Below are 17860 nucleotides of genomic sequence, written 5' to 3'. Positions count from 1 at the left end.
TACAAAATACAGGAATTAAGGATAAACCACCAGACACACTATAGCCCATTCCAGTGTTGGTTTATGTAACTTTTGATACATGTAATAACATTACTTATACATTTGCCACAGTTAATTATCTCCCATTGATTACTCTTAATTAATATATACATATAAATACATGTAAATCTTTTTATTTTTCATTCCCTTCGAAATTTTATCCCTAATAGTGGTTTGGAATTTAACTGTCCTTTCTAGCGTGCAAGGAATCCTATGACGGATGCCTCTTGTGTGTTTAGATGTACACTGTATTTATATGAATAACATATAGTCTATTGACTAAATTTTTACACGCTAGGCCACTGGTAATGGAAATTTCAAATATTTCTAATTACCCTTTGATATTATTAATTATAAATACATGTATGTATGTATGTATGTATGTATGTATGTATGTATGTACGTACGTATATGTATGTGTGTGTATATGTGTGTGCGTGTCTGTGTGTTTTATCTTGTGTTTGTTTTCATCATTGTCCTGTACATACATTAGCTATTCCCAGTGGCTTTTCGCCACTGGTGCCACCAAAAGTGAACAATATCAACATTAAAGGCACAAAATTGTAATGATTTTTTGGACATTGACTGATGAGGAATAAACTATGAACTTTCTGTTTGTTATGTTTTTGTAATATTTCTGTTTGTTGTGTTTTTGTTAAATTTTGAATATATATATATATATATATATATATATATATAGATATATATATATATATATATAGATATATATATATATAGAGAGAGAGAGAGAGAGAGAGAGAGAGAGAGAGAGAGAGACAGATAGATAGATAGATAGATAGATAGATAGATAGATAGACAGACAGATAGATATATAGATAGATAGATAGATAGATAGATAGATAGATAGATAGATAGATAGATAGATAGATAGATAGATAGATAGATAGATAGATAGATAGATAGATTGACAAACAGACAGACAGACAGATATAGGTATAGGTACAGATATAGATATAACAAAAAAAAAAAATAAACGATTATCTAATGAACTTCATTAGCTTACAAAAGTTTCTGCTATAAGATGCCACTGACTCATGATTGAGTGCCTGAGTATCACCTTAGAGCTTCACCAGAGTCACAAACATGAAATGTAATTTATTTGGGAAAACAACTACATTTATGCATGTACACAGGAAAAACCATTACCAATGATAAGGCAGATATGTGGGGGATGAAATCTGGGGGTGGGGGTGGGGCCCTCCAATAATTAAAATAAGATTAATTCTAAAATGTGTATACTGAGGTGTGTGTATAGTAAAGTGGGTAGAGTAAGATGAGGGAGTTGGGAGATAATGAATTAAATGGTATAGCAATGATAGAAGAGACAAACGAAACACTCAAACCTAAAGCAATAATTAATGATGATATATTTAACTAGGAATGGATAAAATATTTAAGCATATTAACTGCAGTATCAATATTTAGACATAGCATAAATATGGAACAACAATCACATCTGACATGTGTTAAGAAACTGAGTTGGTTGACACCTCTCATTTGCAATGTCTTTTGCATATTCTGGTGTTGTAATACATTAATCTGGTTGCTGAGTTTTTTGGGGTTTTTTTTAAATTTTTTGTTTTTACCTTATAAAATCTTAACAGCAGTAAAAGAAATATTCAAAGAGGAATTAAATTTTTAACATTTAAACCGGCCATATCCGGCCTAAATATTCTACTTGTTTCATGTTCAGACTGGCCAGATCTGACCTCTCACACCTATCCTACAATGTTCTAATGATAAACAACAGGCGCAGGAGTAGCTGTGTGGTAAGTAGCTTGCTAACCAACCACATGGTTCCGGGTTCAGTCCCAATGCGTGGCATCTTGGGCAAGTGTCTTCTGCTATAGCTCCGGGCCGACCAATGCCTTGTGAGTGGATTTGGTAGACGGAAACTGAAAGAAGCCTGTCATATATATGTATATATATGTATGTGTGTGTGTGTTTGTGTGTCTGTGTTTGTCCCCCTAGCATTGCTTGACAACCGATGCTGGTGTGTTTACGTCCCCGTCACTTAGCGGTTCGGCAAAAGAGACGGATAGAATAAGTACTGGGCTTACAAAGAATAAGTCCCGGGGTCGAGTTGCTCGATTAAAGGTGGTGCTCCAGCATCGCCGCAGTCAAATGACTGAAACAAGTAAAAGAGTAAAAGAGTAAAAGAGTAATCATATCACTGAAATCTCAAAGCTACAAGATTAATTTAAAACAATGTGTATAAATAAGTATTAAATATGACTGATTAATCTGAATGCTAAAGGGTAAAATGATGCCAAGTGCTAGGTGCAAAGGAGCACAACTGAATGCAAAGACCCAGTTGTTGTTTCTGTGAACATAGGTGAAACTCTATAAATATTTTACAGGGGAAGAGAAGCAGCACGATCATTTAATTCATATGTATACATCACACAACTAACACATCCACACCCTGCCACACATCATACTACATCATCAACTCTGGGAAGGAAAGGCAGATTTGAGCAGAGTGTGACTTGGATATAACAAAATAGTTCAAGGCATTTGGTCCATAACATTACTGATTCTACATCCATTGGTTAAATAAACATATTCTTTGGTTAGACCTATAATATATCTCTACCAGTTTTGACATTCATTGTTTAGATCAATATAGTCTGTTGTAAGACTCACAATATCTCCACCCCCCCAGTACACACACACACACACGCACACACTTGTGTGTAAATAAATATTCTTTGATTGGACCTACAATATCTCTCTACCAATCTTGACATCTACTGATTAAATAAACATGTTCTTTGATTTAGACCTACAATATCTCTCTACCAATTCTGACATCCACTGTTTGGATCAATATATTCTGTTGTTAGACTTACAATATCACCCCACAACCACCACCACCACCACCACTACCACATACACTTATGAGATCCACTTAATAAATAAATGTTCTTTGGCTGACCTAAAATATCTCTCTACCAATCTTGACATCTACTGATTAAGTAAATATATTCTTTGGTTAAACATAAGACATATAAGGATTGAGAGATTTCTCCAATAATTTTGTTTTCAGGAAAAAAAATGAATGTTTCATTATTTCTTTTGTGATTTGCTAAAAACTGTTTCTACTCTTTACATCTGAAAACGGTAAGTGGGCCAAGATTTGCTTCAAGGCACTAATAATTTATGTAAATAACAGAATTATGTTCGTCGTCGAGGTTACAGTAATTATATAGAAGTGAAAACATTGGAAAAAGATATTTCAGTGGCACTGCTAGAAGAATGGAAGACTTTTTTACTTTTCTTTTTCATACTTTTCTGCAAGCAACTTGTTTGGCTTTGGGGGTTCTTTGGTGTGACCAAGTTTCAGTATTAGATTGTGCTGGTTTTCTTTTTTTTAATTTCTTGTTAAATCTTACTCAATAATCAAAGCTATCAATGATTTTACAGTGAGGAAATGCTTTATTCACAAATGGATTAGAAGAGAGGAACTAGAGTTGGTTCATTAGTGTTTGTGGCAGAAAGTGGTTCAGATTTACAGTTGTTGTTGTTGTTTTATAACCTCAGGTCAGTTCTAATCAAATATACCAGCAACATACAAATAACTAGATACAATCCAAAGACTTACATTTCCAGATAAGCTATACTTCAGCTTAGCTGACAACCACACTGCAAACTCTGATACATATTGGTTATTAGTGTAGATAGGAAGAAATATAGGAATATAACAGATCCTTGAAGAAGTCCTGAATTATTGGATGTAGCCACTAAGGAAGCTACCCAAGTAAGTGAAATGGAATATAATGTTTAAATGGGTATTTCATGTGAAATTTAATTAAAAGCTATGCTTTGCAAACTACCATGTGTTTTAAACTGGCAGTTTCATTTTGTTATAGTCTACATCAGTGGTTCTTAACAGGGGTTCATATGGCTCATGGGGGGGGTACATATAAAATTTCGTTGTTAAAATTTATGTGTAATAAACTGGTTATATTTCAACAATACACAAAATATCTAAACACTAGTATACCCGTGTCAACAAAAATACCAACAGTTTTATGATACTAAATGGCACAATGGGGAAAACTATTAATAAGTGTCAGTTTATTCTAGTAAATATATGTACATACACAGAAATGAAGCACTTGAAGGATAAGATGTAACATCTCAGTTGAAAATATCACTCAAATAATGTATGTTTGTGTACAAACACAAACACACATATATGTACATATACATATATATATATATATATATATATGTATATATATATATATATATATATATATATATATATATATATAAACATACATATATATATATATGTATATATATATATATATATATATATATATATATATATATATATATATAAACATACATAAAACATACATATATATATATATATATATTATATATATATATATATATATGCGTGTATATATATATATTATCATCATCATCATCATCATCATCATCGCCAAACATCTGCTGACTGTGCTGGCATGAGTAGGACAGTTTGACCCAGCCATGCCAAACCATTCCATATATATATATATATATGTGTGTGTGTGTGTATGTTTGTGTGTCTGTGTTTGTCCCCCCCCCAGCATCATTTGACAATAGATACTGATGCATTTACATCCCTATAACTTAGTGGTTTGGTAAAAAAGATTGATAGAATAAGTACTAGACTTACAAAGAATCAGTCCTAGGGGTGATTTGCTCAACTAAAGGCAGTGCTCCAACATGGCTACTGTCAAATGACTGAAACAAGTAAAAGAATAAAAGAATATATATACATATATACATATATGGGTATGTGTGTGTGTGTTTAAATATATATATATATATATATATAAAGTTAATCCAAACAAGAAAACAAAAAACAACAAAAAAACAACAACGCAAGGATGTGGAACAAATAAAGTATTATTGGACGCTCAGGAAAGAAGGGAAGAAGGAGGGTTTGACGTTTCGAGCGGAGCTCTTCGTCGGAAACATAGGAGAAAAAAACACCCCAAGACGGGAGGACAGAGGAAAAAACAAATAGCAGGTAGTCTACACGAGGTCACATACTATATATATATATATGCTTATATATACACATACCTATTTATGTACGTCTATGCATGGGCATACATATACATGTGTGAGTGCATGAATGTGTGAGCACATGCGTATGTTTGTTTACATTTCTTGATCGAAGAAATCATTTTATTGTATGTAACATATATGTCTTTTTTGTGTGGGTGTGTGTGTGTGTGTATGTGTGTGTGTGTGTGGGTGTGTGTTTGTATGTGTGTGTGTGTTTAAATATATATATATATATATATATATAAAGTTAATCCAAACAAGAAAACAAAAAAACAACAAAAAAACAACAACGCAAGGATGTGGAACAAATAAAGTATTATTGGACGCTCAGGAAAGAAGGGAAGAAGGAGGGTTTGACGTTTCGAGCGGAGCTCTTCGTCGGAAACATAGGAGAAAAAAACACCCCAAGACGGGAGGACAGAGGAAAAAACAAATAGCAGGTAGTCTACACGAGGTCACATACTATATATATATATATGCTTATATATACACATACCTATTTATGTACGTCTATGCATGGGCATACATATACATGTGTGAGTGCATGAATGTGTGAGCACATGCGTATGTTTGTTTACATTTCTTGATCGAAGAAATCATTTTATTGTATGTAACATATATGTCTTTTTTGTGTGGGTGTGTTTACGTGTTTGTGTGTGGGTGTGTGTTTGTATGTGTGTGTATGTGTGCGCGCGCGCGCGCGCGCGCGCGTGTGTGTGTGTGTGTGTGTGTGTGTGTGTGTGCGTGCGCGTGTGTGCGTGTGTGTGTGTGTATGTGTGTGTGTGTGTGTGTGTGTGTGTGGTGTGTGTGTGTGTGTGTGTGTTTGGAATTTACGATCAACATTTAATTCCATCTTCATTTAAATACTGTTGATTCTGACTGCCACTCACTGCCACACCATTTGTTGTTTTATTCTTCTTTCCCTAGCCTCATCCACCTGCATTAGCATCTCTCACTACCACCCACTCCCACTCCATATCTTGCTTTACTCTTCTCTCCCTACAGCTTACAGTGTGACCAACAGGCACACACTTAGTGTTTTATCATATCAGAAGATTTTTTTTATACAATTCCTAATAATATGTAATCATAAAAATATAATGGGAGTTTTTAGACATCAAATGACTATGGAGATCCTTCCCCCGGATCTTTTCCTCCCCGGATCTTTTCCTTTTGATGGACGGAATTTTCTAGTTAACTAAACAATTTGAAACTTCGTATACTGGTAGAATGTGTCAAAAGAAAACAATATTGTAAACAAAATTGAAAACAAAATTGTAATTTGTAAGTTTAACGTAGTTTAATTCTTCGAATTTTAACCAATGAAATGCCAGCATTTGAGCTCAAATCATCTTCTGCGTTATCGATATTGATAAACAAACATAGCAGACATACACACGTACACACATACACTTGCACACACACACACACAAACACTCTCTCTCTCTCTCTCTCTCTCAAACACATGCATATACATTTGCACAGGCACATAGTAATTAATATATAAGCGTACACACACATACAAACGGAGATATACATACACACACATACGCACACAAGCATACATACACGTTCGTGAGTTCGCACTGGTGTCGATAGAATCGACTTAATACTTTTGTATCTCATGCTTTGTCCCCTCTGTGTTTTGCTCCTTGCCGCAACAAATTTACACAAAAGGTAAATAAACCAGAAGGGGGGGGGGGTCAATGTTTCATCGTTTCGGGGTCGATAAATTAAGTACCAATTACGCACTGGTGTCGAGGATTTTTTTCCCAATTTATATCACAGCCTCTGACAAGCTGGGGCATCCTTTTATGAAAAAATATTTCGCAAATTTTTACAATATAACCCACACTCCACGCGCACCCTCTAGACCGATTTAGGCATATTATTGTTTTGTTTTTGTTGTTTCTGGCCCTTCAAAACCATGGGAGAAGCCTTTTCGGTAAAAAAAAATAAAGAAAATATTCAAAAAATATCGTTAATATTTTTATTGGGCGACGAAATTCATCGATTTAAGAGATATAGCTGTTATTTCTAGCACATGCCTCCTCCTTCCACCTTTGTTTATCAAACAGACAGAAGAGAGAAGGATGAACAACACGTGTGTGTGTGTGTGTGTGTGTGTGTGTGTGTGTGTGTGTGCTGTTTACGTTGCAAGAGGATATTGTCTGAGTTTTTAGACGCAGCAAATGATTTCAGCTCAAATGCTGGCATTTCATTGGTTAAAATTCAAAGAATTAAACTACGTTAAACTTACAAATTACAATTTTGTTTTCAATTTTGTTTACAATAATGTTTTCTTTTGACACATTCTACCAGTATACGAAGTTTCAAATTGTTTAGTTAACTAGAAAATTCCGTCCATCAAAAGGAAAAGACCCCCTTCCCCTTGAGTAAAATAGGAATCACAGGGGTCCATAAGCACAAAAAATAGTCCAGAACTACAGGTCTAGACAAAGGTCTCTTTTATCTTTTACTTTTTACTTATTCCAGCCATTAGACTGTGGTATGCTGAAGCACCGTCTTTAAGGGTTTTGTCAAACAAATTGACCTTAGTGCTTATTCTTTTCATTACTCAAAGACTAACTAACTGATCAAAGGACCGTTATTTTGACTAGTAGCAGATAAGGATGGGTGTTGGGTAACATTGGTTGGGGGTGGAGTGTTTGGGTAATTGTCACCAGGATTATTTAGAACTGATTATTTAGAATCAAGACTGGTTATTTCTACATAAAGAATGATATTCTAAGCGATTTAGGAGACCTTTATCATCACCATCTTCATCATTCTGACCATCATCATTGCTGTTACCATCGTTACACCCACCATCTCAAGCACTTTCATCATCATCATCATCATCATCATCACCATCACCACAACTCTCATCACCAACATCCTCCTCCTCCTCCTCACCATCATCATCATCGTCATCATAATCAGCAGCTGCTACCACAACATGGAAAAACTGAAGTTAACATCAACTTAAGTCACCTTAAGTTTGACAGATTTTCCATTCATCTTGTCATGGATAAACATTGTTAAAAAATAAGACAGATTAGACAGAGTAAAGCTATCTTGGCAGTGAATACACACACACACAGCCCCACTCTACTCTAAAACATATTTTATTCTAATCAGGCACAGTAGAGAGGAAGAGTCAGTCAGTCCAGTGAAGCAGAAGACGGTGTTTGGAAGCGATGGTAGAAATACCAAGGAGGAATTTGTAAAACTTAACATTTAACAGAAATTATCAAATGAAGACAACCTTTTAATGAGGATGCCTGTTAGTGAAGGTTTATAATGTTGTTGTAGCTGATCCAGCAGATAAAAGACATGCCAAGCATTACTTTATAAGAATCACAGGGCCAGTTTTCTGGTTTCTTTGACATATATATTCCTCCCTGGATAGGATGCTGATCCGTTGCAAGATTACTCATTTTACCAGCTGAGTGGATTGGAGCAACATGAAATGAAGTGTTTTACTCAAGAACACAATGCATTGTCTGGTCCAGGAATTGAAACCACAATCTTATAATCATGTGTCTAATGCCCTAACCACTAAGCCTTATGCCTCCACACGAGACATGACTATCCCATTTTATTTCAGGCAGTTTCTATCTTGGACAATTATCAGATGTGTTCTTCACTGTTTTTTTTTTTCCTTTTTCATCATTTTGTCAGCATATAAACCCTTCAGCATTCAAACAAATAAGCAAAGAAAAAAGAAAAGAAACAAACAGACAAACAAACAAACAGGCTTCCACATAGTTTCTGACTATAAAATTCACTCATAAAGAGTGCCACATTGTGAGAATAAACCTGAAGCCATGTGGTTGGAAAAGCAGATTGTACCTGCTGTATATTTAAGCAAAATTGGCAGAGTTGGCAGTGATAGGAGACTGGGATGTCTGCCAGCAGTTGAGAATTGAAGAAATACTTGTTGACCTTATGTTGAATGAAAGAGGATTGCATTACCTGTCATGGCAGCTTGTTTACAAAGCAATGTGAATGTACAAAATATTATAAAACAAAATTGTCCAAATAAATATTATCAGCATGATCACTTAATGTTTGGCTTCCATACTGGCATGGGTTGGCCGGTTTGACAGCATTTGATGTTAGAGAACTGCTTTGTGCTCCAGTGTCTGCTATGGCATGATTTTTATGACTGGATGCTCTTCCTAATATCAATCACTTAACATAGTGTTCATAGCATAGTAACGATCACTATGCAACTTGCAAAGCTAAGGCCCTGAAGTGGCCTCTATAACAGAAGGAAACCTGAAGAGAAAGTAGGCAGTGATCCAGTGGGGAAAGATGAAGAATGGAAAGTAATTAAAGAGATTACTGACTGGGTTGAAAAAAGGGGAGGAATTGAGAAAAAAAGAAGGAAATAAAAGGCTACAATATATATCTTCGTTTAACTCAATAACAACACATATTGTTCATATTTCATGTTGCTTCCAATATGTTGCTGCTATGCGAAAAAAAAAAAAAAAGCAACAAAACCAAAACCATGAATTTGTTCTAAGGAGTCTTTACAATTGAACAACTTCATTGCACGCAAGCAATTCTAATATCTGACAGTTGTTGCTGAATTATTGATCTTTGAACAATTTCTATTGTTGTAAGAAAATTCCCCCACAACATATATTTTGATATCAAGCGTAGAGAAAGATGTTGCTCCATGGAGCTGTTTCTCAAACTACCAGATATGCTCAACTGACTACATTTATTCAATGTCTGAGACACTGGTATATTTGGTAAAATAGCATATCATCATCATCATCATCATCATCATCATTTAACATTCATTTTCCATGCTGGCATTTGTTGGACGACTTGACAAGAACTGGTAAGGTCAGGGGCTGCACCAGATTCCACAGTCTGTTTTGGCTTGGTTTCTATGGTTAGATGATTGGATGGCCTTTTCTAATGCCAACCACTTTACAAGATGTACTGGGTGCCATATAAATGGCACCAGTGCCAGTGCCTTTTACATGGCACCAACACCACTCCAATGCTTTTTACATGGCACCTTGGTTTTAGCAGATCCTAATTTTATATGCAAAACAGATTATAATTTCGCTTACTCTTTGTGTGTTTCCCCTCATCGAACTGTGGCCACGCTGGGGCAATGCCTTGATAGGTTTAATATATCAAATTAACTCCAATACTTGTTTTTAAGTCTGGTACTTAATCTGTCAGTTTCTTTTTACTGGACCACCAAGGGGATGTAAACAAACCAACACCAGTTGTCATGCAATGAGAAATAAACACAAACACAAACGTATGCATATGCACGTTTTCACATGCACATATACACATATATGACGGGCTTCCACACAGTTTTCATCTACCAAGTCCAGTAACAAAATATCAGTCAGTTTGAGACTAAACTAGAAAACATTTGCTCAAGATGTGTTGTGGGATTGAACTTGAAACTACATGATAGAAAAACGAACCTCTTAGCCACAAAATTATACTTGTGCCTATATATAAGAAATATTTTTTGTTACATGAAACCTGCTTCTTGACCTTAAATAAGCAAAACAAAAAAAAATACCAATAAATACATCTTTTCTTCTACGTGTTGATAATACTGACATTATTGGGTTTAAAGTGTTTTGACTTCCATTTATTTTTTTAATGCTGGTATAGATTAGATAATCCAGGAGTAAATATAGAGAAATATTTATTTATGAGAAAACTAATAAACCTTAATCTCCAAAAAACTTAAACTAATAACCAAGACATGACTTAATTTTATTTTTTATCATAAACAAACAGAAATATTTAGCAAAATTTTCATTAATTTGTGAATTTACACTGACTTCCAGCATCGTGCTAACCATAGCCAACATTCTGTTTGTTTACTTCAAGTGTAATCTGGTGTTAAAATCAAAACTACATGTCTACTGAAGCAAATAATTATTGTTTGTCTACAGGGTGTTCCACCAAAATGGAGCTTTAAATTGTTTTCACTTTGTTGATAATGTCATCAACACTTCTTCCATTACTTCCATTCTTCTAACAGCAACACCAATATTCCAGCTATCACTATTGTAACAACAGTAGTTCTGTATATGAGATGTTGATGACGTTTAGATGAAGACAACATGGTTGTTATATACCTCTTATCTTTTACTTGGTTCAGTCGTTGGACTACGACCATGCTGTGGCACTGCCTTGAAGTGCAGTTCTATATTTAGGAGATGAGGAAATGTCAATAATGTAATTAATGTGCCTTGAAATGTTTAGTCAAACAAATTAACCCTTGTACTTATATTTCAAGTCTAGTACTTATTCTATCGACTTCTTTTACTGAGCTGCTAAGTTATAGGGATGTAAACAAACCAACACCAGCAGTCAAGTGGTAAAAGAAGGGTCACTGACACAACATAAACACATGGCACATACACATACATGATGTGTGTGATGGACCTGCATACAGTTTCCATCTTCCAAATTCACTCACAAGACATTGGTTAGCCAAGGGCTAAAGCAGAAGACACTTGCTCAAGGTGCAGTGCAGTGGGACTGAACCCAAAGCCACATATTTGCAAAGTATTCTTCTTAACAACACAGCCATGGATCACTGACTGTTTTGCATGGAAAAACCTATAACTAAATGAGAAAAAAAAACATGCATGCTACAGTTATAGCTAAGTAGTTAAGAAGCTCAGTTTCATGGTTCAATCCCATTGCACAACGCTTTGAGTTAGCATCTTTTATCAAAGCCTTGTATTGATCAGTATTTGGCCAGTAGAATTTGTTTGATGGAAACTTGGAAGCCCACAGAATGTACGTGTTTATATCAGCATCGTTTCACAACCAATATCATCATCATCATGATAATCATCATCGTCCTTTAAAATATGTTTTCCATGTTGACATGGGTTGAGTAGTTTGACAGGAGCTGACTAGCTAAAGGACTGCTCAGGCTCCCTGTTTGTTTTGACATAATTTCTACAGCTGGGTGCCCTTTCTAATGCCAACCACTTTACAGAGTGAACTGGGTGCATTTATGCAGCACCGGCACCGGTGCTTTTTATGTGGCATCAACACCTATGACCCAGCAAGATTAGGAATACTCAGTTGGAGAGAGTTGTAGGAGATGAAGCTGTATACAAGGACAACAACACTTTTATACTTAGCTTGACATGTCTTTTCAAGCAAAACAAACCAGCAGGAGTCTCAGTCCCCTGTCATACTCTCTGTAACTTCCTACATTTCTAGATCTTTCTCAGCACTTTACCCACGTCTTCCTGGGTCTGCCCCTTCCACATGTTCCCTCTACAATTGGAGATCAGCACATCTTGATGCAACTGTTTTTGTTTATACACATTACATGGCCATACCAGTGCAGTCTTCTCTCTTGTACACCACATCTGATACCTCTTATATCTAATTTTTCTCTTAAATCATTTACACTTTGTTGAATATGCACACTAACACTACCCATCCAGCAAAGCATAGTGGTTTCATTTCTTTCAAGCCTTCACTTATCCTCAGTAGTCACAGCCCATGTCTCACTGCTATGCAGCATAGCTGTTCTTACAGAGGCATCATACAATGTGCCTTTCATTTTGAAGGAGAGATTCTTCATTACAAACAGAGGTAGTAACACTCTGAACTTTGTCCAGCCTATTCTTATTCTAGCAGCTATGCTTTTAGAACAACCACCAACTCTACTAACTTGATCACTTAAGTAAGAAAAACTATCTACTATTTCTAGGGATCCTCCTTAACATATGAGGGTGTCTATTTTTTGTGCATTCCTGGTGTTTAATGTAGCTGCACATCTGCCACATTTCTTATGTGTTCATAGCTTTCACTGGGTACACCTTATGGAGTTTCTCCTGACACCTTTTCTACATATCGAGCAGGGCCATCTTCCTGAAGGGATCTGTGATTTGTCTGCTTCCCTACTTATCAATACTTTGATCTTAGTTAAATTAGTTGTAAGGCCCTTTGATTCCAGTTTGTGCTTCCATACCTGAAACTTCTTCTCTAGTTCATTGACATAGAGGACCTCTTAAAGGCGGCTAGTCTTAAATCCTCATTTACAGGGGGCTAAGAACCAAGCCTTGGTGGACTCCTATTTGTACACTAAACTCCTTGTTATTCTCATTGGTGACTCCCACCCTACTAACAACAGCCCTGTACATGGCTTGTACAGCTCTCACTAATCATTCATCTAACCCTAGCTTCCACATTGCCCACCAGATAAGGGAGCGGAAACCCTGTCAAAGGCTTTCTCCATGTCAACAAAAGCCAGAAAGAGAGGTTTATTGTTGGATAAATATGTCTCCTGCAGTTGCTGCACCAGGAAGATAGCATCAGTGGTTCTTCTCTTTGGCACAAATCCAAACTGCCTCTCATCTGTTCTAACTCTATTCCTAATTAATTGAGCTATGATCCTTTCTGCTAATTTCATTACTTTTTTAAAAATTATGATTATGAGAGTTAGCTAAATTAAATTACAGGCAGGTTAGTATTTTATGAGGTAGAAACACAAAATAGATGAATGATGTCCAATTAATGCAAGAGAAGAGAAGGATTCCATTCTCTTAGCTGGACATGATGATATTCATGAATAATGATAACAAACTGTGCGAGAATTAAGTTCCCCACATGAACTGAAGGATTTATATAAGGCAGCAACAGGAAGGGAGGGAAGGAGAACAACTTGACCACCGGAAATAGTAGCCAATTCAAAGATAGCTATGCTGTAGAAATTATCACTATGTAAGAATTGAGCTCATGGACTGAGAGGTTTATGTATATTTATTTAAATTTTAGGCGGTAGATAAGTAGAGTTGTTAGGGTAATGGATTAGAGTGACTTGTGATATTTGTTCTGCTCCTTGGTGCCCTAAGCTCAAATCCTATTAAGGTTAACTTACTCTTTCATTCTTTTGGGGTTCATAAAAAAAAGTACCATTTTAAAGTAGTGGATTAGTGGACCTGTAACAACATGCAACATGATTCTATGCAGTACTTGTTTCAGCCCTTGGCACTCTAAGTTCAAATCCCACCATAATCTCCTTGGGTTGTAATCCATCACTTGGTTTAGCGCCTCCATCTGGTACCTTTAACAGAGTCAGCTCTTTTATAAACATTCAGGCAAGATCGTTTTGAGGATACTTTCAGTTCTTTCCACCAATGTTGGAAACTCAGTGAAGAGTCATAATTTGCCTCATATCACAAAAAAAATTGGCCCATATTTTTGGGTGAGGTCCAACAATGTCCAATTATCATTTTATATTTTACAAGAATAATGGAATAGGTATGAGGTAAAGTACAGGGTTTAATATAATTGGCTAAATTCTTTGAGGTTATTGCCCCAGCATAGCCATTGCCCAATGCTTTGAAGTAGAAAAGGACAAAAGAATAAATGAATGCTAATAGTTTTCCCCTATCTAACAATATCTTCTTTCATTCAACCAAAATTTCCAATAAATACTTAATCTGTCTTTTTTTATCGCAACTTTAGAACTTTAGAGAGACAGACAGATATGCAAGTATGTATTTTGACTTTTCTTTTGGTGTAAAAATTTATATTCCATCTTTTTTTGTCTTTTCAGGTTGGCAACCATTTGGACCCCCTGATAAACCCTGTAGTGCCGAGTTTGTTCATGGTATGGGAGGTGTTATCACATCTCCACATTTCCCAGCACCATTTCCTGCTAATGTACAATGCACTTGGCTTATAAAAGTTGAGAGTCAGTATAAGATCCTTATCAATTTTGTATACTTGGATATAAAAAATACAGGTGAGTCAAGAGTTTTAACATCTAACTCTCATTTTAATTTTCTTCTTCTGTCCCAAATGGGACACATCAAGGTTGTGGATAAATTTAATCAATTAGATTTGTTATATATGAGCATCTCCTTGGAAAACATGAGGATACTGACTGGAAGATAGCATGTTGTCTAATTTTAGTTGACTGTATGTAGATCAGTGGTCTTCAACCATTTTTTATCTATGGATCCCTTAGATTACTATATCCTTCTGGTGGATCCCCATAACCATTCAGTGTTTGAAAACTAGCTTTATGGATACTTCTTTCAAAATTCCTATTTTGTTTATCAAATATACACTTGTGTAGGCCAAACTATATCAAACATCAGAAAAAGAAACTTGACTGCTTTTTTTTGCAATAAATACACCTAAAGCAAAACATTTTTTTCATAGACCCATAAAATGCTACTGTGGACCCAATTTATTATTTTTCTTAAGTGGATCTCCAAAATCTCATATGGACCATGAGGGGTCATATGGACTCCAGTTGAGAACCACTGCTGTAGATGATTACTAAAGAAGCAATAAGAGCTGACAGCCATTGTTACTAAGTCAGAATCATCACAAAAGAAATACCACAAAAGATATCCAAGATAAGCAAACCAGAGCTGAGCAGGCAAACTAATGAATTTTGTTAGAAAAGATATTAATGGAAAGATGCTACATGGCTGGTAACTAGCTGACCTAGCAAGTTGGGTTCACATCAGTAAGGGGGCTTCCAGATGCCAACCACTTTACAGTGAGGAATGAATGCTTTTTAAGTGGCACCAGCACCAGCAGGGTCACCAAATAACTTTGCAAGACAAGGAATCTTTGAGAGGTGATCTTGTGTCAGATGATGAATGATTAGAGTGTGACAGAGGATGTACATGGTTACTCAGCCTGAGAGAGAGAGAGAGAGAAGTTGGTTGCAAATCAAATAGTGTCTGAAAATGTCAATGGACTTTAAATTTGTTGCAAAGCATTGCATAGTTTTTATATGTAATATGTAATAACTGCCATTCACTGAAATGTTCATAACATTAATTTGACTTCTCTTTTTCTTAATTAAAATTGTTGTGATTCACTTAAAGGAAATTATGACATACATATTTGCTATACATGCCATGGATTGGTGAAGTGCTTCTCTAAAAATTGATTGAAGTATAACCAACCATTCTTTGCTAAATCTAAAGGTGAAACCTTTACACTGCTATCAGACAGGTTCCTTCATGAAGTGGTGCTGAAGTGATCACCTGCTTTTTGCTTAACCCATATGTATATATATATGTGTGAGTGTGTGTGTGTGTCACACACACACACGTGCGCGCGCGCACACACACACACACACACATACATGTATATATGATAATAGATAAGATAAGTCAAATCCAGATATACCACCTCAGCAGCACTTCACACAGGAAGCTGCCTAGCAAAGTGTTTGAATAGAACTGTAAAGGTTACAACTTTGTATGTATGTATGTATGTATGTATGTATGTATGTATGTATGTATGTATGTATGTATGTATGCATGTATGTAAAAACAGGTATCTTGTTGTAGAGGATGTACATGGTTACCCAGCCAGAGAGAGGGTGGAGGAGAAAGAGAGAGAAATAAAAAGATATATATAGATATAAGTTGGTTGCAACTCAAATTATAATGTCTGAAGATGTCAAAGGACTCTAGATTTGTTGCGAAGAGTTGCATAGCTTTTATATGTAATATATAATAACTGGGAGTCATTCACTGAAACGTACATAACATTAATTTTATTTGCATGCATGCATATATTTTCTCTTCTGTTTTTAATTATTTAAATTCTTCCTCTGAAGAAGGAGCTACTTTCTGACCGATACAAAACTCCATCACTGGCATGTAGATAACAAACATGTCACACTTTTAACTTGAAAAAAGTCTTGCATATTTTTACCCTTCCGTTTATAAATTGTATTTGTAATGTGTGAATTATTTGGCTGATTTCTTTCCCTGAAAACCCTAGCTTATCCAGATTTTCACTTAAGCATTTACTCAAAATACCAAATGCACCAATTATTATTGGTATAAACGGGGATTTATAATCTAAATAAAGAAGCCTGAGGTTTTGAAGCAATTGTCCACAGTTATCTTCTTTCTCTTTGATTTTTCAAAGAGATATTCACATCAGCAGGACAGCTAACCTCCGTGACTATATGCACTTTTTCTTGTTCGTTCCAAACAACAATATCTGGCTTGTTATGTGTACACTTGACAGCTGATTTGATGGGAATGTCTCAGCAGCATTATTCCATGTGCAGGTATTTGTGTACATATCTAATAACAAGGGGATTCTCTATATTTATTCCAGGACAGTCTTTTCTCCAAATGGCATTGTATATTGTTATTGCAATGTCATGTTGCATAGGAAGGTAGTACCTTGATGATATTTTTGGTTACTAATCACACAGTTACTAATCACACTTGTGATGTCTTTCACAGAAATATGACATAGTCTATATTTTCTGTTGCATCTTGGAACTCCAAGAGCTTCACTATCTCTTTTGTTTCATAGGTATTTAATAGCAATCTTTTGCATGCATGCATGTGTGTGTGTGTGTGTATGTGAGTGCATGTGGAAGTGTTTGTTTATGTTTACACCAGTCTAAATCCTGAACTTATCTATGTTGTGTCCTTTTGTATCATATAACTTAGCACTTCAACATAGAGATTGGTAAAATATATACAAAACTGAAGCAAAAATCAAGGCTAATGCAATCATCTAAGTAGTTGGTGTCCCATCACAACCACTGTTCACTAACTGAAACCAGTTAAAGAACTATATATATATACACACACACACACACACAAACACACATGTATATATACACATTTATATGTATGCATTATATTTACACACACACACACACACACACACATATATATATATATATATACAC

At 35.5% G+C, this 17860-nt stretch overlaps 1 protein-coding gene across 1 annotated transcript in view; it reads left to right on the top strand.

Annotated features, from left to right (window-relative positions):
* The window catches only part of LOC115215059 (tolloid-like protein 1), a 227281-nt gene that overhangs the window by 167136 nt on the left and 42285 nt on the right, over nt 1-17860 (top strand). The window contains exon 5 of the mRNA XM_029784206.2: nt 14726-14914. Coding sequence (XP_029640066.1) covers nt 14726-14914 — 189 coding nt within the window. The remainder of the gene's footprint in view (nt 1-14725; nt 14915-17860) is intronic.

This window comes from Octopus sinensis, linkage group LG8 (genome assembly GCF_006345805.1).
Source record: "Octopus sinensis linkage group LG8, ASM634580v1, whole genome shotgun sequence".
Classification (NCBI taxonomy): Eukaryota; Metazoa; Mollusca; class Cephalopoda; order Octopoda; family Octopodidae; genus Octopus; species Octopus sinensis.
The sequence above is the reverse complement of the archived record's forward strand: the minus strand, read 5'-3'. Positions and strand labels throughout refer to the sequence as shown.